At 40.8% G+C, this 25,370-nt stretch overlaps 2 protein-coding genes across 3 annotated transcripts in view; one reads left to right on the top strand and one right to left on the bottom strand.

The window, feature by feature from the left end:
• The window catches only part of GART (phosphoribosylglycinamide formyltransferase, phosphoribosylglycinamide synthetase, phosphoribosylaminoimidazole synthetase), a 39,251-nt gene extending 37,832 nt beyond the window's left edge, over positions 1–1,419 (top strand). The window contains exon 22 of one of the 2 annotated variants that reach the window (XM_037376386.1): positions 30–1,419. In XM_037376386.1, coding sequence (XP_037232283.1) covers positions 30–212 — 183 coding nt within the window. In that variant the 3' untranslated portion in view covers positions 213–1,419. The remainder of the gene's footprint in view (positions 1–29) is intronic. The other variant, XM_037376387.1, reaches the window with a different exon arrangement.
• Positions 1,015–25,170, bottom strand: LOC119142871 (trifunctional purine biosynthetic protein adenosine-3-like). Its single transcript, XM_037376388.1, has 21 exons — positions 24,998–25,170; positions 24,123–24,218; positions 23,301–23,475; positions 21,586–21,697; positions 21,063–21,122; positions 20,098–20,223; positions 19,324–19,411; positions 18,053–18,138; positions 17,377–17,545; positions 15,017–15,248; positions 14,787–14,881; positions 13,996–14,105; positions 12,015–12,213; positions 11,181–11,432; positions 10,755–10,907; positions 9,232–9,438; positions 8,089–8,232; positions 7,637–7,767; positions 6,055–6,196; positions 4,809–4,924; positions 1,015–4,321 (listed from the first exon to the last, which is right to left on the bottom strand). The coding sequence occupies exons 1-21, from the start codon at positions 25,167–25,169 to the stop codon at positions 4,049–4,051; spliced, it is 3,138 nt and encodes a 1,045-aa protein (XP_037232285.1). The 5' UTR covers position 25,170; the 3' UTR covers positions 1,015–4,048.
• Between the last annotated feature and the right edge of the window lie 200 nt (positions 25,171–25,370).

Below are 25,370 nucleotides of genomic sequence, written 5' to 3'. Positions count from 1 at the left end.
TACAGAATTTCTGGCTGTTGCTTTTGCAGGAGGAAGTCGACGCTGGAGCAATCATTTTCCAAGAGGCAGTTCCAGTTAAGGTTGGTGACACAGTGGAGACCCTGTCCGAAAGGGTGAAGGAGGCCGAGCACCGAGCCTTCCCAGCTGCCCTGCAGCTTGTCGCCAGTGGGGCTGTTCAGGTGGGAGAAGCTGGCAAGATCTACTGGAAGTAGGAGCAGCATGTCCATGAACGTCCTCAGATGGGACGGCTGGGGTGCCTTAATTGATCAAAACAGAGATCTCAGACTAATAACATGGACACTATTCTCTTCACAAAGAGTTTTCAACATAGAGTTTACCATGTCATGTTCTCACTCAAATGGCTAAAGATTCAAAGTACGATCCGGAGAAAGCCACAAATGGGAATACTGAGGCAAGGGGGCTGCTGTTCTCAGTAGTTTCAGCAACGGCTCTGTTACATGCTTCCTAACCATGATCACTTCCTTGGCCGACATTTCGGTTCTCAATCACTTTTTTAAAAACAAAAAAAACATTCCTTTGGTTACAGAGAGATCTGAGCATCTCTGAGATTGACTTAGGAACATCAGTATTACCCTCTAACAGACCATACAGGCTGTAACAAGGGTTCCTCTTGTCATGTGCTGTGAGGAAAAGTAATGGAACTAGTACAATGGAAGAGACGGCTAAAGGCAAAAAACTTTGCTCACCAAAACCTCTAGCCAAAACAAGATAAACCGGCCTCCCAAAACACTAACTATTTCTGCAGATAATGAAATAGACTTTTTTCCATATAATTTCTGGTTTAATGTTGGTAGATCTTGTCTGGCCCAGATTCTCAATATATCCCATGATTTCAAATACTGGATCTGCTGTCAATCAGATGCTAAATAGAATTAAATGTCTGCTGACCATTTGCCTTCAAGCATCCCCATGTGAATTCACATGTGAATTCCCCTCAGAGATTTGTTCAGAGCCAAAGGAGTTGGGTTGGGTTTTTTTCTTTCAGTTTTGGGGTTTTTTTATGAATGAGCAGAAAGGGAGTTAGGACTAGATACAAAAATTCTGTTGAAATAAGTGCCTTTATTCTTAAAACATAATACTGATGGAAACACAGTAAATGTTATTCTGAAAGCAAGAATGGTTTTTGCACAGCTCAACTCTTATGAAAAAGCACCTGGTTTTCTTTTAATGTTTTACTATAGTTGTGAAAACATTTGAAGGTACGTACTAAAATCATCAGTTTTCCCCCATACAAACCAGAAGCATCTGACTGAAGCTGATTATGTATGTTTTAGAGCTCCCCTTTAATACAGAGAAAGCTGATTTGTATTCTGTGCACTGATGTCCTTACGGTACTTCTGTGTTGACATAATCTCAATTTGGATTTGAAATAAAGTCTAATAAAGTTAAAAATTTAAATATCAAAATCCTTCCTTGGAACTCCCTTACCCAGGGTATAAGCTGGGGGAGGAGTTTGTGAAACAGAATTTGACTTAGTCTACAGTACAGCAACTGTGAACCAGTTTGTGAGGTTACAGCCATGTGCAATCCTGCTTAAGGTGGTATCCGCCGAGTGTGGTGACCTTACTGTTTCAGTGGCCAGATGTTCCGTGATGAAGTAACTTGCTGACAGAATATTCCCGTCATTATTTGCCACCGAGGATAAAGCTGAAGCAAATACAGAGGAAAATGACACGGTCAAATTTAATTTGCTTGTAAAAGGCAAAGAATAAAAGATAAGTCTTCATCCCAACTTTTTTCTGTACGAACCTGCCCTCCCACAGCAGGGCCTCCCCAGCGGGCAAACTGCCCACCGAGGCTTGAAATGCAGGCTGTCTCGGAGAATGCAAAAGATGTGGGGAGCGTCCAGCTCTGGCAGGGGTTCAGTCTGCTCGAGTCCAGTGCCTTAGCCATGACAAAGTAAACATTTTACAAGTCAAAAGAAATTGTACTTCAATGAACTCACACGTTAGAAGAAGTAGGACTGCTAGGGGTGAAATCGCTACCTGTACAGTTAATAAATGTAATGTCAGTGATAAAAGCCGTTTGATAGCTGCCAGAAAAGCCAACAAGCTGCTGGAAAATCCAACAGCCCATTCCGTCACAGGTGGCTCAAGCAGGGCTCAGGTAATTTGCCACTGGAGGCTGATAACAAATGGGATTTGAGCCCCTAGCTGTATTTCGACAAATGCATAAAAAGAAATTTCATAGTGAACTGGATCTTAGCTGGCTTTACTTCCACTGCCAATCTGTAAAAAAAATAAACAGATTAACAGACTGTCACCACACCCAGCCTCAGAGGGCTGCCAGGAACACAGGTACAGAGTGAGTTGTTCTAGACATGATCATCTGGAGACGGATCAGAGCACAACAACTAGCACCCTATTCTCTGTTAACATTTTATTTGTTAAGTTTGGAACAATCAGTCATGCGTGCTATGCAATTCAAATAGTATACAACAGGAAGTTACTACAGAGTTACAACAGGCCAAAAGCAAACTCAGCAATGTCTTTAATCAGAAATATTATCTATATATACCAAATATTTGTTGATCTTGCCTTGTTACAGTTCTTCCTATTTCTCCCAGATCATGAAAAATACATGTTCCTTGCTCCAGTTGCTGAAATGCAAGAACACAAACGTAGATTTCTGTACATAAATGGCAGAGCTTTCTGGAGGAAGCTGAATCTTTTCTCCCCTCCCTAACTAGGTACATATATAAAATCACTAGGTACATATATATAAAAAAAGAAAAATGTAGATTTTTTCACTGGAGCTGACTCATGTGCTTGAACAACCTGATACAGCCAAGAGCGAGACATACAGTATTTCTGTTTCTAGGACAGTACATGTGATACCAAAACAAAAATACATTTTTTTTCACTGCATTTAATTGCTGTTAGTGATCCCTCCACTAGAAAGTTCAGCGCTGGCTGCTTCTTTTCTAGTCTGTTCAAGTAACTTCTTAGGTAGCTTTCTTCCTCCAATTTGTTACGTGGGTGAAAGTCATTATTCTGGCAGATATAAAATAAGCTTCCACAGAAAAAGCTTTTATTTTACAGCAGAACTCTCTGGACCAAGCCAATCACTCAGTCAACAAAGAAAACTGAGATTTTCCTGCTACTGCAAGTTAAGCTGAGGATGCTTTGTTCTGTGTATTCTAATGATGAAGGAAGAAAAATGCCTGAAATCTGGTGTTTCTAGTTCCTCTAATCAAATATTCATCCCTCAAGATCCAAATGTTTTAATATGAAATTCTGGGAATGTCTATGCACCGCTCCCTTTCAAGGAGTGTGGGCAAGTGCCTAGGTGTCTGTTCGGTATGCACTGTCACATACTGACAATCTGTGAAGGGGGGCTTGTTTCATTTTATTTTGCCCTCTGAAAGTTCCCCGCCTTTTTGGCCTTTGGGTCTTCTGCTTGGCAGCTCACTAGTCTCTGGCTCCCACACTGGTGAACGTTTACACATCCTTTTCTCTACCCTGAGGTGCTCCCTCAGTGATGGGGCTCACAAGGACAAGGTCCTTGTAGGCTCCCACCTCCTCTCCCAGAACAATGCATTCATCCCTAATGCTTGTTCACCCTCAAACCCACGGCTCTGCCCCGACACGTCTGGCCTCTTCCATCCAACAGGAGCTGGTCACCCTCTTGCAGCGGAACGGTTCCTGCTTGTAGCTGCTTTGTGAAGCTGTTCGTGCTCTGCAATGTGATGCAGCCAACAAAAACTGGTACCTCGGACTGATTTCTCTCCAAAGCACTAGACCATTTTTACAGCTTAGGCCCCCTCTTTGATTTGTAACAACAGTATCTCCTTTACAGATGAAAAAACAGAACAAAGAAATTCAAAATCTGAAATGATCGCTTGGCTTCCACTGCCGATTTTGCAAAAGGACTGTAACTAAAGCTGCAAGCTGAGGGAAGAGGATCACAGCCCAGAATGGAAACCTGTGACAGTGATATGTCTGCAGTCAAAGCAAAGCACATCAAGGGCAGGGAGGAGGAGGGAGGAGGGAAAGATGAGCAGAGAGCAAACCACTCAGTAACCTGGCTACACCACATCGTTTTCTGGAGGCTCCAGAGCCACAAGAGGTGGTGTGCAGGCTCTCTTCTCTTCTTGATGACAAAAACTCTGGCTCTCTTGTTTCCAGCAGGTTTTACCATCAGCTCTCAACTGCACTGCTCCACTGGCCACCAGCTGCAGGGCAACGGGAAAAGCCCGACACTCGGCTTCTTTAACCTTTTCTGACAGTGTCTCCTCAGTGTCATCTGACTTCACAGATACCAGCTCCTGGTGGATCACTGCTTTTGGACTAGATTCCTCCTAAAATGGGGATATTGGGAGTCTTTTAGAAGAGGCTGGAACGTTATGGAATGTCTCAAGAAGATTATAGATTATGTGGATGGAGCAGAGAAAGCCTCATGAGAGATCTCGACAAGCACATGTGTAGCTGTGTGCAGGAGGCTTAAAGGATGCCAAGAGAGGCTTGCCACCTCCATTAGGGGCACCTACATTATGCTAGGGGGTACAGTGTGAAGAGAGACATGGGCTAGAAAATTCACAGAGCAGTTTGCTGAGAGTAGGAGAAACTGGGAAAAAACCCAACCCCATGCATGATATGAAGGAAGAAGACAGGACCTCAAGAAACCACAAATGCAATGTAACTGCCTCATCTTCCTGTTTTTACTGGTAACAATCCCAATATTTCCACACATTCCTGTTACGTCTTCCTGTTTCTGCCTTCAGAAAGAGAAGAAAAAAGCAAATTCCTTTTCATAACTTACTCAATGTTAGGCAAGAGGACACTTACCAAGACAAAATGCACAGTGCAGCCTGTGACTTTGAATCCACTTTCCAGAGCTTGCTGATGGGCATTTCCATCCTTGACCAGTGGGAAAAGTGATGGGGAAGCATTCAAAATTTTCCCTGGGCATTGGTGTGAGAGGAGGAAAAAAATAGAAAAAAAAAATCAGTTTGAACTGAATTTCCTTTAAAAACGAAAGTGAGATGTGATCATCAGTTCCAAACAACAGCACTGAGCACCACTTGGGAGTTTAAATGGTCTCAGCTACTGTCAGAATGTAACAGGGCATGTTCAGATCCAGGTTAAAAAGCAAAATGTATACATGGGGTTACGGATCTCTGCAGAAATCTGAGGAAGGGCTGCTCTTCCAGAAACACAGGTGATGGCATGCAGGCTTTGGCAGTAGCCAGGCAAGCATGTTTCAGTTAAGGCCAAGAACCTCATTTGCTTTTGCATCTGCGAATGGACAGACAGGTCAGTCTCTCCCCTCCCAGGTGCCCAGCCCTCATGCTGCAGATGACGGGCTTAGAAGCAGAGGACTTCACACTGCAGCCTCCTGCAGAGCCGCCGGGCAGGTGGAAGTGATTCTCACAGGAAACACCATCCCCAAAGAAGCCTATACCAGGTGCATAGTGAGCGAGTAACTTCTGAGCAAGGTCTCAGGAGCTGGCACTCGGCATCCAGAGCCAGGAGGAAAGAGGAGTGTGCGTTCCCCCGTCCACTGGCCTGGCACGTATCTAAAGAAAGCACTGCCCTACAGCAGTCGGGGTCTGTAACGGCTGTATTCCCAGCACACAGTGCAGAGTAGTGCTACGCAGCACAGGCAGGAGGTGAACTGAGAAATCAGTCTCTCACTCGTTTGTTTCTGAGCAACAACTGCAGGAGCATGTTCAGCAGAACTCCCCAGCACAGCTCCTTGACACGGTTAACTCTGCCTGAACTCTTGCCTGCTCCACAGGCATTCCTCCTTCCCAGAAGGAAGGCAGACAGACCAACTCAGTGATTTTTCCCCTCTGCTACTCATTATGCCAACACAAGGTGTTTCTCTGCCAACGCATCGTCAGAATTCTAGCACAGTCCCACTGGCTGGAACAAATTAAAACATAGGGCAGCCCCACTGTCTAACATGCAAACCTCAGTATCAGCAAGGCTGTGAGAGATTTAACCAAACGATAAGAACTGTGACTGTGTAATTCTGGTGAGACCAAGCACCCATATTTTAATTTCTCTTTTACACTTAAGAGTTTCTTACCTTTCCATTTTCTGAGAAAAGGACTGGACAAAATTCTCATAAATCCTGAAAGACATATCAGTTCAACAGCGAATTCTTCAAGAACTCGGTCGATCGTGCTGTCAAATTCAGAGCGACTCCCATATAATTTATGATCAATCACCTAAAACATTAAAACACATCAAAAGCCATATCAAGGAAATAACCGTGTGAATGAGAGCAGCTACTTGGGCAACAAAGAGAAAGCAAACTGGATTCATTCTAGGATACTCAAGGCCTTAAAAAGTTCTAAGTTGGTACATTATTCAGGACATCTGTGATTTTTCATATTCATATAAACATACCTGGGAACACCTCAATCACTAGCTAACACCGTATCACACAGGATGCTTTCTAGGATGTGTAGAAAATCTGCACAAAGAGAAGCCAACTATGAAAAGGAAAATGTGGTTTAGAGGGAATGCATCAGAAGATATGGACCTCTTAATCCAGAATGTCTGGCCAAAGACTAAAGTAAAAATAGTAATGACTCATTGCATTGACAATATCACTACCAGTTAGTCTGTAGTGGCTTACTGAAAATCACAAACTTAGCTAAAAAGACCAACAAACTGGCCAGGCATTCTGTGTAGGGGGAGGAGGAGTCAGGAACTTTTTTATTTCTACTCCACCTCTCAGCCTCAGCTCCCATGGTGTCGATTCCTGACTCTGTTTATGAGGACATTCAAATAAGGTGTTAACAAAGCTGTCATGCTCTTGCCTATGAAAATGTGAATGAATTTCGACGTAATTTTTTCTCTAGAGATGTGTCTTTACACTGCCAGGAAAAAAAATAACAAGTTCGACCCAGCTGCTGAGGAAGCTTGCTGAAAACTTTTTAATGCATGAAGAGCCTCTAACAGTATTTATTTCCATCTGTGCATAGCTGTACAAACATGGTAACTGCTCAAAATCATTTACCATTAGAAGGAGGAGTTCCTGGTGGTGGGCTCCATTTGAAACCCCAAGTTGTTGAATGTTTTCAAAAGTCGTGTTCTATACTTTGACAAATACGATAGCATGATGGTAGCCCCTTTCTATAGCTTTTTTTATTGAAACGAACCAGTGAAGGTTTCTGTAACACAATGCTACTTTACTGACCACAGGCAGGAGAAAAGACTTGTAGAGTGCTGCTGGAAGTGACTGAGAACAACATGAGACAAAGGTCTTTCTATAAGAGGGATGAGCCAAGGAGACCACACGTTTACGTGTTTTGCAGAGCATGAAGTCTTACTGATTTCAGTTAAAGCTTGAAGCTCCATGGGCTACAGTCTCAGACTCAAATCATCGAAGCACTTGCAGTTTTAAGTCCCTTCCTAACTCTGGACTGTTGCAGTCACTGAAGAGACGGGGGAGACTCACAGCCTCCTGCGAGCACTGTCCATACAGCTTTTCAGTTCTGCCTTTGCTGATAACTCTGACAGCTTTGTGCTACATCCACTTATCCCCAGTAAAAGTTCTAAACAGAAGCGAAATATGAATTCTTACCAAGCATTTCATAAAGACCTATAGATTCAGAATCTGTGAGTTGGTGACAAAAAGGAAAGGAAATGGGTGTCTTTACCCTGGTGGGAATTCCAGCCCGGGCTGCATTTCGTAGTTCTTCCACACCAGACTTGTTGGAGATGACAAGGACAACTTGAGCACAACTGCCTGGCTCTTTTGCATAACTGATGAGCGCAGCAAGGTTTGTGCCTCAAATGAAGAGAAAGCAAACATTGATGAAATAGATGAGCACCTATGTCATGGGGAATTGGCTCTCAATCCTGTTTATGTAACAAAAATTTTTTTCAACAACTGCACAAATAGAAGAGGACAAAGGAATTCGTGCACTGATAAAGCTCATTTGTTAAGCAGTGCAACTTCTTGATTTCCAGTCAAAATGCAACCTTGGTTTTAGAGGGCTCCACGGACTCTACTGAAAAGAAAGGCAAAGTGGATGCACTTGTATCAGGGCTGAATTCAGTCTCTCCCTTGTAAGGACATTTCTCTGTGTGATGACAAATGAAAGCTCACCTGTTCCAGAGATGAGAACAGCTACTTTAACTTTGCTCTTTCTGGGTTGGTGTTGACTCTCAACAACAGCGTTATTCAGCAGATGCTGGGGGCTGCTCAGCTGCAAAGCTTCTAGAAGATTCTCGACTTCGATGCGAGAACCTCCTCCAAATATGTGAGGAAAATGTTAAAATACTTCAGATTTTACTTTTCCATCTATATTTACTTTGTATAGTTTATTAATCTTGTTTCGATTAAGAGAAAACTTATCTGCAATGAATTTGTGCTAGCACTGACTGAACTGCAAAAACATGTATTTACTAGAACAAACCAACTCACCCTAGTTGTGCTGATCTCTTTTGTGTTACTCACTTGCAGAATTGTTTACAAAGGCCCAGGTATGGGTCTTCTCAAAGGATTATCCCCATCTTTTATAACCATCTCCCTCTTCCTCTCGTGTTGCAAAATTACACAGACAGAACTGAGGTTGCATTTTGGCTGCCTGAACTGCTCCATAACCTCTTTGGTTTCCAGTGAGATTTTGGTTCATGTCTTGCTGTATGTCACCCGATGGACATGCCAGAATGAAGACTTATCATCATATATGACTATACACAGCTGTGGCCTACCCACAGTCTTTACAGGGAATCTGTGTGGAAGGGCTTGAAAAGGAGGTGGGTTGATTACCACAACTGTGGTAAAATATAATCACCTAATGTTTAAGACCTTACAGAGAGTCATCAGAGTGATTTACTCAAGTCTCAAGCAGGTACCTAAGTAAGACATTATTCAAGTACTGTCACTCTGAAAACAAGACATTCACTTCTCACTTCATTTAATAGTGAAATCTAGATGTGAAGGTGTCAAGCAGCCTCCAGCCTAGTGAAACCACAGGAAGAAGATGTGAATTACACAAACTTTGCAATAGGGAGTCTCCTCAGTGCCTACAGAACTGAGGACAAGAGGACAACTGGTGCCTCCCGGGAGATGCTCAGCACTTCATAGAAGCACACTGTAAAACAACTTATCCTGTATCAACTTAAAAATTAAATAGCACATCCTTAAGTGGAAGCCCCTCTAAAGTGAGACAGATGAATTTGCTACACTTTGAATCAAACCATAGTCTGTTTCATTTTGTGTCTTAATTTCCCATCACCTGCTAACCTGTGTGACAAGGGGCAACAACTTTCCCAATCAGCCAAGCTTCTTCACGTCTCTGTATATCCTTGAGAACATGCTGACCCAGGTCCTTCTGCACAACCAGGACTGCACCAATCCCACAATTAAATGTCTGAGCCATCTCCTCCACAGAGAGGTTTCCCTCTTTGTAAAGCCAGCAAAAAAATTCAGGAATCTTCCAACTGAGAGCATCTGAAAATGATTGAAATATGTATACAGTCAGCACAAATGTTTGCTACCCATCTTTTATTATATAGAATGACAGTGGTACATTACGAAAGCTAGTAAGAAAACAATTCTTGCTGTTCTAAGAATACTGTTGAAGTATATGAAGGACACTGACCCAGGTTCCAGTCAACTTTATGGCTGCTGTTTAGCTAGAGGTTTCTAGCCGTAATTTGTGTAAGCCAAGGCCTCTCTAGGCTTTCTATTGAGAAAATGTAGGGAATGATGGCAAATTAAAATGTATTCATCCCCCATTGGCCACAGGGAAAAAGCTACAGATGACTTACATCTCTTCCATAAGAGATAAAGGAGCTGTGGGACAAATCGTCTTCTGGCTTTTTTGGACTACTTAAGCAGATCCTGGTTTTCGGTTTCAAAGAATCAATAATTAGCTAAGAGTGTATATTTAATCATGTTGATGAGCAGACTGGAACAGGGCTGACTGTTCAACACATGGATGGGAAACATGGATGGACTTTCACAGTGATCCTACTCCACAGACATGGCCTTAGGTGGCCTGTGAAAAGCTTAATGGTGCAGGCTTGCCATATGGACTTCATTTTAGAGAACTAAAAATCCCTTGGGCTTGTTATCTTGTCTGTGGTTCCAGGCACTGGCAAGCAAGCTAGACACCACCTTAGTAAGCTAAGTTTGTTTTTTTCCTTTCTAATTTTATTTTAAAGAAATACAGACAGGCACACAGACGCCTTCCTCCCCCTCTCCTCATCTCCACAATATTTTTGGACTCACATGAATATGGTTTTCTTCAGTATTTTGAACTTTTTAATACTTTGCCCAATTTTGGCTTCAAAAGAAGAAGTTCTACCTTACTTACAGATGTCGAATACTAGTCTTGTGGGGAAGCTACCACCTACCATAAAACTGCATTAAATATGTTTGTGTGTGTGTGTACATGTACTGTGGAGAAAATCATGCAAATTAATTCTCTCAACAAGCTTCACCATTTTGTCAAAATGTTTAGCATGTAGAGGTGTTTTGCAGAACACACAGTCTTTTCAAACACCTGTTGTCCTAGAGATGAGCTGCCCTCAAACTCTCCTTAAATTTCCCTTCTCCAAAGGGAAAGTGGTACTCATCAGTGATGCTTACTTGAAACAGGAATGCACTTGTTAGGCTCTTTGAAAAGCATGAATGTCAAGTCATTCAGTCTCTAACTGTGTAGACACATACATTTCTGAGTATCTCTATAAGTGAAGCTGAGAAGTCAAGTCCATGCTGTATATAAATTTTGTCAAACAGAAACAGTGATCCTTGATATTTACCTAGGACAGCACTGACATGTTCTGGCAGGATTCTGGAGATCCCTTCCAGCAACCCCTCCTCAGCAATGAAGGCAAAAGTCTTCACGTGCCCTGAGCGAAGGACAGGCAGCAAAGATGGACTGTACATTTTTGCTGGGGTCAGCAATATATCTCCTGCAAACAAAAGTGTCGGTTCAATCAATTTGTTTAGTGGGAATTCTTCTCTGAACAGATTCCCTTCTGGTCTTTGTGGCAGACTACCTTGGAAAGCAATGAAAAGTGCTGGTCCACGCTTCCAAAGCTGTGGATACAAGCCCATATACCTACCCCAAAGATTTATAAACCCTAAGCCACCCTGAAGTAAACAGCCCTTGGCAGCACCTAATTATGAAAATGTCTGAACACAATTAATTTGCAGGTTTGCTTTTGAGAAGAAAGATATTTTACCTAGAGTCTTGTCACCACAACTGCCAGGTGCTGGTGAGGAGTAGCGTAAGGAGGACATTAAGAGAATCTTCCTTATGACACTAAAGCCACAGCCGTGAATTCCAGAAGAGGCCAATCCAATAAGAACATCCTCCTCATCAGCCCTCTGCAGCCCCAGAAGCATCTGCCCTCGCTCCACTGCGCCAACCACAAAGCCAACCAGGTCATACTCTCCAGAAGAATACATGCCAGTCACCTCAGCCACCTCCCTGCCTAAGTGGGGAAAGAAAGCAGTCAGCACTAGCTGCGAGTATGTTTTATTGTTAACTTTAAATCTATAGCATCTCCTAAATTAAGCAACATATCCAGGACAGCTGTGGAGACATGCAGCTTAAGAAGTGTATTCAGATACATTTTTTAAATCCTTCTTGGTTTCTCACTTCACCTCAAGACTTCAACAAAAGAAGGCTTCTGAGGTTACTGAAAAAATAAACGTTTTAAAAAAATGTCATGCTACTTATCTGGCACCTCCCTGCTATGACTGAGTATCAGAGAGGGAATGAAAACATGTTAAGGCTTCAAGAACGTGAGGCATCCAGTTTTGCTCTCCTTTGTACAAGGATAAATAAGCAAGAATTAGGATCCAAATGCATAAATTGTAAAAAACATCCCTCTATGCTGACCCATTTTACAGATATAAGGAAGAGTTTAAGCCCAAATGCTTGATTGTTTTTTCCACCAAACAGAAACTAACAGTTCTAATATCACATACTGCCTCTGTCTACAAAGTTTGTTTCACTAGAAATTGTTTCAACATCAGAATCTTTAAATCTCAGAGGATAGGAGTGTTCATACCCAGGAAAGCGCATCCTGCATTTCTGCAAGCTTCGTCTATTCCTTCTTTGATTGTTTCAGTCACTTCAACATCAAGTTTGCCACAGGCAAAATAACTGAGGAAGAAGAGAGGCTCTGCTCCTTGAGCCAGAATTTCATTGACACACATGGCAACCAGGTCCTGACCTATGGTGTCATGTCTTTTACATACCTGTGCAATCTGCAAAACACAGTGGGAACCAGCAGTGGTGACAAGAAATACACAACACTCAGATATTAATCAGTCAAATGAGCAGAAAACTTGTTTTCCCTGAAAGGAAGCACTATAGAACATGCATGGAGAACATAACCTGGTGCATCATCTAGTCTAAATCAAGAGAAACGAGCTCATTTTCTTGCAGAGAAGAGAAAGATCTATTTTGATTTTTGAAACAATAATTCAAATTCTAGCTCCAACTACCCAGAAATTGTCATTTGGGGTTGTTGTAATTTTCTTCTTCTTCTACAAGACCACAGGGAATGAGATTCTTTACTCTCACCCTCCCCAAGGAGTCTTTTGATCTCAGATATCTCATGTCACAGGCAACAACCTGGGACTGGTCTGTAGGATCCCTTGAAAGACAGGTCTTTCAACAAGCAATAATATGTCTGTCAGGAAGGCTGCTATTTGGATTTTTAAAAATGTATCAAGGTGTTTACATCCTACAAGTAATGAAACCTGATTCAGGCATCATGGCTTCTATCAAATGGTGACATTTACACTCCTTTATTATAAGCAGATGTTTCTACACTGTCATGGATACACCAGAGCAGTTCTGCCTGTGCCAACTGCTGATGTAGATGCACAGCACCAGCTCACACAGTGCAATTCATCTCTGTCAGTTGCCACTTCAGGGTCTGAAGCAGGACAAAGATTGCATACGTATGGATAAATTTTCAAGGTAACCACCTTTTACTGATACAGCTGTATCAGTGTAGTTCATAGCTGTGCAGAAAAGCTTAGTACAGAAAGATGGACAAGGGAAAAATGCAGATAAATACAATCACTGGCTTCAAAATGGTAACAGATCAGCAACTAAACACTCTGAGTTTGCATTACACACCGGATTTCTTTCACTGGCTGATGGATTTAGAAGTGCTATGGAAACCAGTCATCCCACGTTCTTTGTTGTATTATAACATTTCCCTCCCACTGATCTAATAACAATTCATATAGGCATCGGCCAACTTTTTTTGGCCAAGGAAGAGTCTTGAGAACAGTCTGTGTAAACACAGTTGGGAATGTCTCTCTGCCAAGCAGTTGGAACAAAGACTCACAAGAGCCAGCACCAATCACTTTTTCATGCTCAGAGGTGTCCAAGGCTGTAAGACTGCAAAAGGCTGGATTATAATGTTCAGTCTCCTGCTGTTGCAGGAAGCCACAGCATATCATCCCATTATTGAAGATAATTACACCAACTTGAAACAAGTTAATTTGCTATGCCTGATCAGTGAAAGGCAGCTTCACACCTCCACTCCTCTGATGGCTGAAAGCCTTCTCATGATTCAATATATAAATATATTCCTGACTCAACTTCTCCTATGCGTTCTTGTGTAATTAGCATTCTCTAATCCCCAGTGCCCTGGCAGAGGTAATTGCACTACCTCTCTGCATACGATTTATTAAGCTAAGTCTGACAATTATCATTTCAACACTCCCCTGTACTCCTCTGAACTGACCTTTCTCAAAGCCAACGGAGTCTCTATTTTATAGCATAAATTCTGGTTCATAGTTCCTCAAGTGCTCAGCTAAATGCTTTGGGTTAATATCATTTCATCACAAAATATCCAATGCCTACACATTCTCAATGACATATGCTCAGGCCTTGCTCAAATGACCATTCCAGTGGACTTGAGATGTATTTATAATGCTCAGAAGGATGCAGATGGTGCTGTTGGCTGTGGCATTTAAAACAGTTTCAGGAGATAACATAAACTTTGCTACAGTCAAGTTGCAAGTTACCTGCAGTTTAGGTCCAAGGCCTTTAGTTTGAGATACCAAGATAGGATCATCATAGCCAGATGCTTTCAAGTCAAAGAAACCAGCAAAGCCTCCTACTTCTGAATGACTACCTGCCAAGTACAAATATGTCAAGGATCAAATTTAGGGGAAATAAAAAGACCCAAAACACTCACTGAGGCAAGTACTGAAAATTATGGTTTCTTGGAAAAGACAGCACTGTGTCCACTGACAGAAACATGCACAGCTTTATAAAGCATGGACCCCAGAGTCACATATGTCACCGTGTTGTAAAAGATCTTTATTATTCTGTATTTGTGGCCTATGGATTGTGTATAGCAAAGGTTAAACATTTTACCAAAGTGCTAACAGATTGCCTTTTTTCTTTACATAGCTACCTTTGTCTAATGGGGAAAAAAAAACCAGCAAGAAATTTTCCTCAGTAGATCACTGCTAAAAGGACATGGTCTGAGGAGCAAATATCAAGTTTAATGATTGTTAGCCACACTCTAGTAACTGTCTGGATATGGTACTCATATATACAGCTAATAGGATCACTTCTATCCAGTGAAGTACAAAACTATTCCATTAATCCAGGAGTTATTCTGTTCACTAGATTAACCTTGGAAAAGTACAATCATCCCCATAGTAAGCCAACTATTTTTTAATTAAGCAAAAGAGGAGTGATGAGAAAGAAATGAGAGTTTTCTTTCTTCACTGTGACCTCTGGGGAAAAAAAAAGTTCTGTTCCATTCAGTATACTGAGAAAATTCAAAGATTCTTCCCAATCTTACCTGATCTGGTACCACTTACAAGTGATGTTTCTGGCTGATGAAACAAAACATCACCAGTTACAGCTTCCAGGTGTCTCTCTTTGTATATTAGACCCCTGTGGAGAGTAAAGGACATGCTAGCAGCAGTAGCAACATTTTCCACATAGACTATCATTCATCACACAAATGGGAACAATAGATATAAAGCTTTGGACTAGCATCTGTTTCTGCTAGTGCCTTTGCTTACATACAGAGACTGTTTGAGAAGCCGTATACCCCGATGGCCAATGTCCTTCCTGTAAGTGGCACCCTTGAAACGAATGGCTGCTACACCCCTGTTGGCTTCTCCCAGTGCTTTCATCAGGTCCTCCTTCACAGCAGTAATGGAGAGGACTCTGCCACCACTTGTCACCACTTTGCCATCCCTCAGCGTTGTGCCAGCATGGAACACCTGCAGCCCTAACTCTTTGGCTTGCAGCAGCCCTACAAAAGCAAAAGGAATTCTCTGAGTATTTTAAATCACATACTGTGTTGGCAAAGCAGGGAAGATTGAAGTTCTTTCTTCAGTCAAGGGAGAAAAACCCTAAAACTACCCACCTTACCTTTCTTCTGAGAAATAGCATTACCAGTGGAGAGCATCCCACTCCGCTGGCCCTAAGGCTCCCCTTCTCAGATGTACAGTAAGGACACAGATCACACAGGAACAGAAATAAGGGATCCAGGAGCCATAACAGGACATATAACTACCCTGTGACAGGGCAAAGCTGTGCTATATATTGTAACTGAATAGTCTTGCAGGGCTTTCCTGTATGAAATCACAATTCATAGCAGTTTACTGTCTGGTTTCTCCCCTCTCCCTGACACTAAACCATTAATGCTAATGTTACTGCAGCACTCCCCTAACTATTTGGCCTGCGCACTCCTCACAGTTCCCTACCCTGCCTGCTCCACAAACACTCACAGGTGGCTGTCCAACAGCTAAAACACAAGTGATGTATTTTGTTCTTTTCATTTGTCTCCATGTATTTTCCTGTTAGAGGAAAGCAAAATTGTTTAGGGGTTTTTTAGATTTGTATTTTGAGGAGAAAAGGATAAGGGAAAAGGAGGAACTGCAGCCATCACCTGGAAAAAGCAAAACAAAATACGGTTTTCTCTTTGCTATCAGCTAGATAGATTTTATAAACGAGTAGAAAGGACATTTATACTTGCTGAAGGTAGTGTGTGCTACATTGCCACAGCACTGACCCAGCAAGGTCAAATCTAAGCCCCAGCTGTCCTTGCTGCAATGGAAACCTAACCCCTTCCCATCGTGTTTTAAGGAATACTCCAGAATAAAATGTTTGCTAAGCCATTAAAATGTGGGAATCAAGATGAAAAAGAGGAAAAAACTAATAAACCCCACACAACTCCTGAGGCTGGATTATATAATAATAAAATAATGGATTGAATTTCATTGTTTTGACTATCTTTTTTTGTGATTAACAAGCAAGGGGGTCATACCATCTCACTCCTAAAGGTATGAATATCAGTTTGAAAAAAGTTAAGCTCCCAAATCTGACTAGTGAAAGGTAGCTCACTAGAAGGATTCATTCAGTTATGTTGTTTGGATTTTTGCAGTTACAGAAATGCGGAGTTCTACAGAATATCACTGATGAAAAAAAATAAATGCAGTGAGGGAACTGGAAGAGGAGGGTGGGTGCGGAGAATGTGACAGCAGAAATCTTGACAAAGGGAAAAAGCAATATAACATGACCTTCTCCCTGGGTGATGTAGGGTAACTGGAGTTCTGACAAAAATAAGGCGGCCTTGATACAAGATCAGTTGTCTGGTTAGCTTTACACAGGGCATGGTGTTGGACTGGCACAGCAGTAGCTGAGGGGGAATGAAACAGTCTGCAACACTTCCTTCTGTTTTTAAACATTTTAAAAATCTTAATGAGGTAATAAAGCACAAGAATTTTAACACATAAAATTAATATTGATCTAAAGCCCATGTGCCCACCTTTCCAAAAACCCTTCAAGCCCCATGAAGAAGAGGTCCTCGTTAGTACTACACAGCAATGAACCTGGCTGGCTTTCACAAGGGAAGGAACCATGCTGATGGTGGAGGCTTGCACTGCTCCAATTTTAAAGGCCAGAGGTTCTCAAGTCTCACCCTTATCACTTGGTCAGGCATTAGCTAAAATAATGTGACCTCCTGATAAAAGACCAAAGCTAGGAAAAAGCAATCATGTACTGAGAACATTGTGGTCCATATTTCCAGCACAATTTGCAGAAGTACTTCACATGGATGCACCAGAGTTGTTCCAGGAGGACGTAATTCCCCATCACCTTCTTATCTCAGCACCCAGCTACAGGCAGAGCTTTATAGAATGAAGTAACTTTAAACATTTAGCCCCTGTGCTACTTTGGACAGGCATACACTCTAGTTTGAAGATCTTACTGAACAGCTATCCCTTCCATAGGGATGAGGAGTGACAGACGAAGGCAGACTCTTAGGGTGTGAGGGGTGGGGTGGACAAAAGTTATACAGATCTCTGGAAGATGAGGTAAGTGCAAACCTACTGGAGTATTACGCTGAAATTAAGTAGTACTCAACCTACTGCAGTTACCTGTTACTTCCATGCCTTTGTCATAGTCTCCTGGGTATCCTGGACTTGCCATGACCACACACACAGCTGTACTATTTTCTGACCAGGCTGGCATGAAGCTGCAGAGTTTGCCATCAATTGTTGCTTGAATCACTTCATAAAAATCATTTTTAAGCAGTGGAAGAATTACCTGCAGAAAAATTTCATAGTGATAGTAGTTAATTTTTATTTTGTTGACTTGTTCAAATTCCACCTAGGGAAAATTAAATTAATAGAGTAAAATCTGTACCTGCCAAACTCAAATCACTGTATTTGCTTATACTGGTAGATTTGGAAACTATAGGTGAGTATTAACTTGCAGCATCTTTTTGCAAGTCATAAATTTACAAACATGAGATGTGAGATTATGTAGAAGGAACAGGAATTTAGGCTCCTCCCATTCTGCTTCTATCCAGAAAAATAAAATCTGAGGAACAGCTCTTTAATTTAAAATCTTTAACTGATAATTTACAGAAGCTGACTAGCCAAAATGTTAAGTTATGTCATACATTGTCTAAGAAATTCACATTCAAATCTGCATGTTCAGGGGAAGGAAGACATAAATCCGAATATAGCATGCAGATTTCCCTAGAGGTAAGCTAGGACAGTCAGAGTAAACCAATGAAGCATATTGAAGTTTTCAGTATCTTTTACTCACCTGGCACTGGGGATCACCAAACTGACATTTAAAGTTTAAAATTTTCACACCATCTTTGGTAAGCATTAAACCTGTTTGCAGCACACCTGAACAGAAAGAACACAGCCAAGCAAATGAATTTTAACCATTATTTTTCAAGAACTCCTTTAAATGCAACACAGTATTTTGGAATGAGGGATGCATTTCTGCAAATCATAAGGAATTAGGAGCAAGGATTCTGCAAGCACTTATACACAAGTCATAGTAACGACACAAAAAACAACAAAGTGGCAAGCAGCAGTGTGAGGAACATTGCATTGCATTTTATATTGAACACAACAGAAAGCAACAGATCACTGGATCAGAAAGTCAAGTTCTGCCTTTTGCTATAGCTTTCTAGATGCAGGTGTTCAAAGACCAGAAGGAATTGACAGGATGAAAAAAACCCCAACCAGTTCCCATAAACCCCTATTCATTACACAGACTTTGTGATTTTCTTACCATTAAGTGTGCTATTGTTATGCATAAATATAGGTGTATAACTCTGTATTTCAGGCAAAAATACCAAACCACAATTCGCTACTGCTACTAACAAACAAAAACTTCCTGAGGTTGGTATTGGGTAATTTCTACTGCAACGCATATATATGCACATGGCTACCTAAAGAAGACCTTTCCTTGTATAATCAGAAAACCAATCCCCAGAGAATAACAAGTGTTAAATTTAAAACCCACAAAGCATCAGGTCCTCCAGCATCATCACAAAAATACTCAGCACCCGCTACATTCTTACTGTGGATTTGAGCATTGTAAAAAATTTACCAAATAGCAGAGAATACATCACAGACCAGAACCCAACTCTTTACATGTATGTGATCTAGACATTCTTCGGTACCAAAAGCAGCCGTTGGCGTTAAGTGACAGCTGTAAGCATCACCTTTCTTTTTCAAAAGTCTTAAGACAAAGATCTTAAGAAAACTTACACCGTTGTATACAGAACTGAACAGTACAACTGAATTTAAGTATATATTATACCCTGAACTACAAAGAGACTGGTTGCAACTGTTTTAATAAAAAATATTTAATAAAAATACAGTATGTTTTATGAAGAAAAGACAAAACTTCTCTCCAAAGGAAGAGCTATAAACCAAACAAGTAAGGCTTAATATGACATGAAAAATCAACTACTATTTTTTTTTAAAAAATATTATTTGGAATTCAAAAGGACTCTCTAACAATGAAAATAACCTTGCTAAGACTTTACCTTGTTTTTCAGTTGAATGCCCACTTACCTACATAGGCTGTTCCTTCTTGTCTCATACTATCAACAACATGCTGAAGGATAGCATCATTGATTTTCTCTAGAAGAACTTCTGGAACCTGACGACCAACATCAAACTTATTGAGACAGTGATGACATTTTCTGCACTAGCTCATAGGACCTGGAAGGACTGGGGTAAGTAAATGCCTCAGCTGTTTTCTGCTCTCCCACCCTCAACCAGTATGCTTTCTCCATTAGGGTGCTGCTGCCTGAAGGACAGATACGCTGATCTGTCTCCCAAGATTTTTTGTTTGGTTCTTTCTTTAAAAGGCCAGTTTTAAGGAGGTTTGAGACACTGCCAACCTGGGCTGCATACAGTAAGAATGTTTCTGTACTTAGAGAAAAAAACCACTCCTAACGTACTCGAGTAGCATATTTAGAATGATGCAGTGTGCTTTAAGAACCAACAACAAGAAACCCAAAGTTATGTTCAAGACACAAAGACTCCAGGCACGCAGGGAATTTTGCAAGGACATTGCAAGTGATGCTAGTTAGGAGCAGAGAAATATAAAGTTTAGGAAAAATGGAAAAGGTAAAAGAGAGATCATTCCTCAGAACACTGGCTCATTAAATACCAAAGAATGACTACTAAAGTTTGAGCCCTGTATTGCACTTACACAAGCAAAGCATCAATTCCAGAAGAAATTGGGCCTATGTGGTAGAAATAAGATAGAGCCCAAAGGGAGACCTATTAACCACAGATGTGATCAGCCATATTGCAGGCTGAGGAGGAGAACTGCTATACCTGAGGAACTGGGCAATAGGCTCCCATCCCTCCAGTGTTTGGACCCTGGTCACCATCCAATAATCGTTTGTGGGCCTGGGCTGGGGGCATTGAAGCAACAGTGACACCATCCGTGAAGCACAAGCACTGTTAAGAGATGCACACAACATAGGAACACTGACAAAGTTCTGTCCTAAGGGAAGTTAACACTGCTGGACACAGGCTGAGGCTCAGTTCTGCCAGGAAAATTTAGGAATCAAAGACAGAAATCAGTAAAACCCATTTATTCTGCTCCAAGCAGACTGTTCCAAAGGATTCATTGAGCTTTCGTTCCCATTTTTAAACAATCAAGAGAAATGGTGGCCCTCATGACAATTCCTTTCTGATGAATTAGATTTTGACCTGTTAGTCACGAGGACATAAGCTTACCTTAAGGCATGTGAATAGTCTTTATTGACTTGACAGAATTATTAATATACTTCAAGTCAAACCTGTGTGCTTGCAGATCTGGGGCCTGAATGAGTGTGAAGTATTCTCAGTGCAGGACAAACCTTGCACAAAGGAATAATTTTCAGTTGTCATGTGGCATATAATATACATGCTTAAGTTTTATCCTGCCACTGAGTAATAATCCATGGTAAGGGAACTATTAAAACAGGCACTACATATTAGCACAAAATTACTGATGTAACAAGAATTACCAATACAAAGTCCATACAAACATGGTTTATGTCACCTTAGGAAAAAAAAGATAATTTTCTACCTACAAAGATCACCATAACTGCAATTTTATGCCTAATGTAGAAGAAAATTCTACTGAAAACATACATTGATGAGTATGACATCAAATTGCCTAGATTGCATATTTATTTAAGTGCAAATAAAACAAGAAACCTATTTGAAACAATAAACTTGTATGTTTATGCATAGAGCATAACAATAATGGCAAAGAATAAAAGGATATAACCACACCATTGATCACATACAGAAAGTTCTTCCCCTTGAAGAAGTTCTTCAATAACAACCATATCTCCAAACATTCTGTCCTGTACCAAAAAAAAAAATCTGCAGTTAGCAAACATGACATCTACTGGCTAAATCCTCTCTTTATTTTCTTTTAACAGAAAAAACAATGTATATGAAAAGTACAAGCTTGCTTGAATTTCTGGTATGTTGAGCAAAGCCAACAAAATCTCATTTGGAAATAAGGAAGAGACTTTGAAATGCACCTTATCAGACCCTGGGAACCAATGAAAAATGGAAAAAGTCAGGGGGGCAGGGCAGCAGGTCTCAGTGCTGGTACAAGAGCTCAGTCACAAACTCTACAAAGCCCCACTTGCCTGTCTGAAGCAAACATGAGGAATCTGAGGATAATACCCAGAGAAATTCCCAAGTTGAATGGGCAGATTCCTCCTGAAAATGCTTGCCCTCTGTGGCCGAAATTACAAACTCATAGGCTACAGAACATCGAGAATTGCATTCCTACTGGTTAATTAAAGGTTTAATCACCTGCATAATCTCTTGGACAGCTCTGCAGGCTTCCTCTTTGCTGGCTGCAATAGTCACTTCTTTTCTAGCAGCAGGACCCCTTGCCCGTACGACTCGTGCAGGAAAGTCTGTGCTTTAAATGAAAGCAAAGGTGAAATTCAAGCATCCCTACTGCATCCAGTGAAATTATAATTTTTAAGCTGAGTGCCTCCCACATTCTTCTTTGTTTTCTGAACAGTTGAAAAGTATCACATCAGAAAAATGCATTCCCTGCTAGCCTATCTGTCATAGAGGTGAAGGGACTCTTATAGCACCCAGCACCGGATTGTGAACCAGAAATCTATGAATTCTGTTGTTGGTTCTGACTCAATGTATATCCTTGGACAAATCACTGAACTTTAACACCTTACAGTTTCTTCCTCTTTTCCCTGAGCTAGGTTACTATTTATGCCTGTCATAGGTTTAGAAAGATGAACTCATTGATGATATATAGTTTTGCAAAACCAGATTACAGTACATAATCCTATAAACCACTATGGAAGTTCTGTTTAGAGTTGTAAGGTTAGGACTGAGTTAGGTCTTGCACAAAAAGGACATGGTAGAACAAGTGTATTAACACTGTACCCCCAGAATTGCTCCACTTGGTCTTAAACACAAGCTAAATATAGAAGGAAAAAAAAAAAAAAAACCAACCACAAAACAAAACAGCATAACAACATATTCTAACTACACTTTGCCCATTCACCTCTCTCTGGCTTGTGGACAGTCAAACAAAATGTTCCTTTTGAAGAGCTGATTCTACACACTACTAGCCTGTTTTCTGAAACAACATCTCATTTCTCCTTTCCACTTTATGATTTATACCAGGATAAATCTCAACTCTAGATTTATACAAGCAGCCAAAGCAGGCTCACACAAGGCCCCCTTTCTCCACATCTCAGTGTGCTGACCTGAGACAGCTTTCCTTTTCAAGCCTTAGGCATGCTTATAGACATAGAAGTTGTTGGTCTGTTTCTATACATGGCAGTAATACAGACTAAATGCTGTTGCAAAGTGAAGTCAGTGAAAAGGCTGGTTTTATTTAGAAAAAAAGAAGTTCCACTAGATCATACCACGTGTAGCATGTGACAGCAAAGACAAAAAGTCTGTGAAACCAACACACAGCCACAGACCAGCACAGTTGAACACAGCAGCTGCTGTGAGACTGGACCAAAATAGCCACAGTGGTAGGTTACTCTCCCAAAGGATCCTCAATGACTTCAGAGGCATTACTGCTCAAAGCAATTGCAGTTACATTTCTCTCTCCATGTAAGAGAGATGCTGTCCGGCCTTGAAGAAGTAAGAGTATCCTCCTTAAGTAAAGAGCGTTTGACCAGTCCCAAATCACTCCACAGATAGCATTTTCCTGGTATCTGTCTGTGTATAAATTATTCTTACTCTAACAGAAAGATTGACTGAAATACTTTGTCACAATTTGTTTGTCTTTTAAATGGCTAACTAGCATCCTGAAGAAGCTGATCAAAGGGAAGAAGAGCTGTGATCTGTGAACAGAAAAATCAACTTGTTAAAGTTCCCTGCACCTTCATCGTCCGTCTCTAATTACAAAACTGATTCATTCAGTAGCTATTTGAGAAGAACAACAGTTGAAAAATTACCGAGTTCTAGGTAACTGTCTCGGGTGAAGGCCAAATGCATAGATAACTGAAGAGAGATGTTTCCGGTATCAAAATATTTACCTGATAATAAACCTACAAGCTTCCTGGGGATTGGTGAAGGCTTTCCATCTTGCTGTTGGGATCCCATGTCGATCCAGAAAGGCTTTGGCAAAACTGGTGTTGGATGCCAGCTGAGCTGCTTTTGCAGATGGTCCAAAACACCTAACTCCTGCTGCCTTCAAGTCATCAACAATCCCTAATTATCAAAAATGGCAAAGGAACCAAATTGTTTCTTTGGAAACATCACGTAATTTTGACAAAAGGAAAACCACACAACCATTCTGGCACTCTGTTACACTTTTCCTTGTCCCAAACAGCCAATTCATCCTTAAAATAAGGTTCTGCATATCTAATGACCCGTTTCATTATTTAGTTTTAAGAGGTCTTTAGCTCTTTACATTACTAAGCACTGTCACAGTTACCAGCCCATAACTACTGTTAGGACTCTCTGGTACTTCTGTTCACTGTTTAAGAGGTAGATATCTTACTGTACCACATTACAATAAATGCACGTGATGGTCTGAGTACTGTTGCATACAGCAACAATGTTAGGACTACTGCAAGAAAACTCTTTATATAAAGGAAAACAGAGAAGAAGACACAAGAGTACTTATAACCATTACTGATTCTCGATCCTGCGTGATCTTCCCTGCTGATTTCTAACATACAGCTACGAAGCCAAACATTTTAAGTGACTACAATTTACATTTACAAGATAATCCAAAGTGTCTTGCTCTTCAGTTTAATTAAGTCAGTGTGTGTCCTAAGAGCCAAAAGAGGTCATTTTAAAGCAGAATACAAGATGCTGATTTTTACTGTGAAGTTAATTTATTTCAGCCTTACCAGCTGCCAAAAGAGCTTCTTGTCCAACTAACACAAGTCCAATGTTATGGTCTTTGCAGAACTGGGTAACAATAGTGTGATTGCTCACTAATACAGCTGAAAAGGAAATATACTGAAGTTACCACTGTAAAGCCTAAATAAGAGATGGGATATGATAATGTCATTGTTCCATCTCCCTAAGAAGTATGATTGAAATAATGAAACAGCCCATGAAGGGCGAAGTAAAACAAACACTGTAATAATAGCAGAGTCCAGAAAGACAGTAAACATTTCCAGTTTGCAGTACTGTTTTTAATACACATCTGCTAACTCATTAAATTCATTTTATTTGCTATATGTAAGCAATATAATTATCATAACAGAATAAAACTGTTTAAAAAACCCAACCTCTAAGTTTACAAGGAAACTCAATTTCCACACCTGAGCAAAGATTTACTCAATGCTTGTGCATGATGTAGCTAAATTTAGCTGAGCAGCCTGGGCAGACACCAGAGAAGTTTCTAGCCAGAAGTTAATAACTCTGAGCCTTCTATTCCTCTGTTAAGTTTTGCTGAAATTGGTCAGTGAATTCAAGCATAACAGTGGGAAGAAAGAGATGAGGTGTAGAAATACAGTCTCACATAAGCCTCACTGTCTTAAGAAGCTAGGCTAAAAATAGGTACAGTATGATGTTTTATTAGGCAGTTCTAAAATTCAGAAACAAAACATACAGAAAAAATAAATATGTGCCTTACATAATCTGTGGTACCAGCCAAAGAAAAAAGTAATTGTTATCTCCTACCAACTCAATACAAATATGGTCAGTTTTGTTTCAGTTCCAACACCTGTATTACTGATTGCTTGGCACAATAATTAATTTTTTCCCCACTTTTTACCTGAATTTGAAATTTTTCCATTGTCAGCTGTTCCTGCATTTCCTGGAGCAACAAACACATGTTTCACATGTGGGGACTGGGCCAACTTCCAGGCCAGCGCATGCTCTCTCCCTCCACTGCCAATCACAAGCACTCGGTCAGCCATTAACCTGTGCAAACCCAGAATTATCATATATAGTACTACTTACTTATTTCACAAACCCATGTAAAAACAAGCAAAAAATACATAAATTATATCTCTCACTTATACTTGACAAGTAGTATCAATCCAGTTTGTATTAGAAAGGTACCTATAAGACATCTTAACAAAGTGACTGTACCAGTAGTGTCACTGGATGGATGAATCATTCACATTTGGTTTCAATACCGTCAA

This window comes from Falco rusticolus, chromosome 2 (assembly GCF_015220075.1).
Source record: "Falco rusticolus isolate bFalRus1 chromosome 2, bFalRus1.pri, whole genome shotgun sequence".
Classification (NCBI taxonomy): domain Eukaryota; kingdom Metazoa; phylum Chordata; class Aves; order Falconiformes; family Falconidae; genus Falco; species Falco rusticolus.
Note: the sequence above shows the minus strand (reverse complement) of the source record. Positions and strands in the feature narration are given on the sequence as shown.

Excerpts from the sequence above, each read along its gene's own strand:
- LOC119142871 (XM_037376388.1), bottom strand. The coding sequence starts at position 25,169 with ATGATAATTCTGGGTTTGCACAGGTTAATGGCTGACCGAGTGCTTGTG. Across the intron at positions 14,882-15,016 it reads CGGCTTCTCAAACAGTCTCT|GGGTCTAATATACAAAGAGA; the intron begins GTATGTAAGCAA and ends TACTCTCCACAG. Across the intron at positions 11,433-12,014 it reads TGCAGGATGCGCTTTCCTGG|GCAGGGAGGTGGCTGAGGTG; the intron begins GTATGAACACTC and ends TTCCCCACTTAG.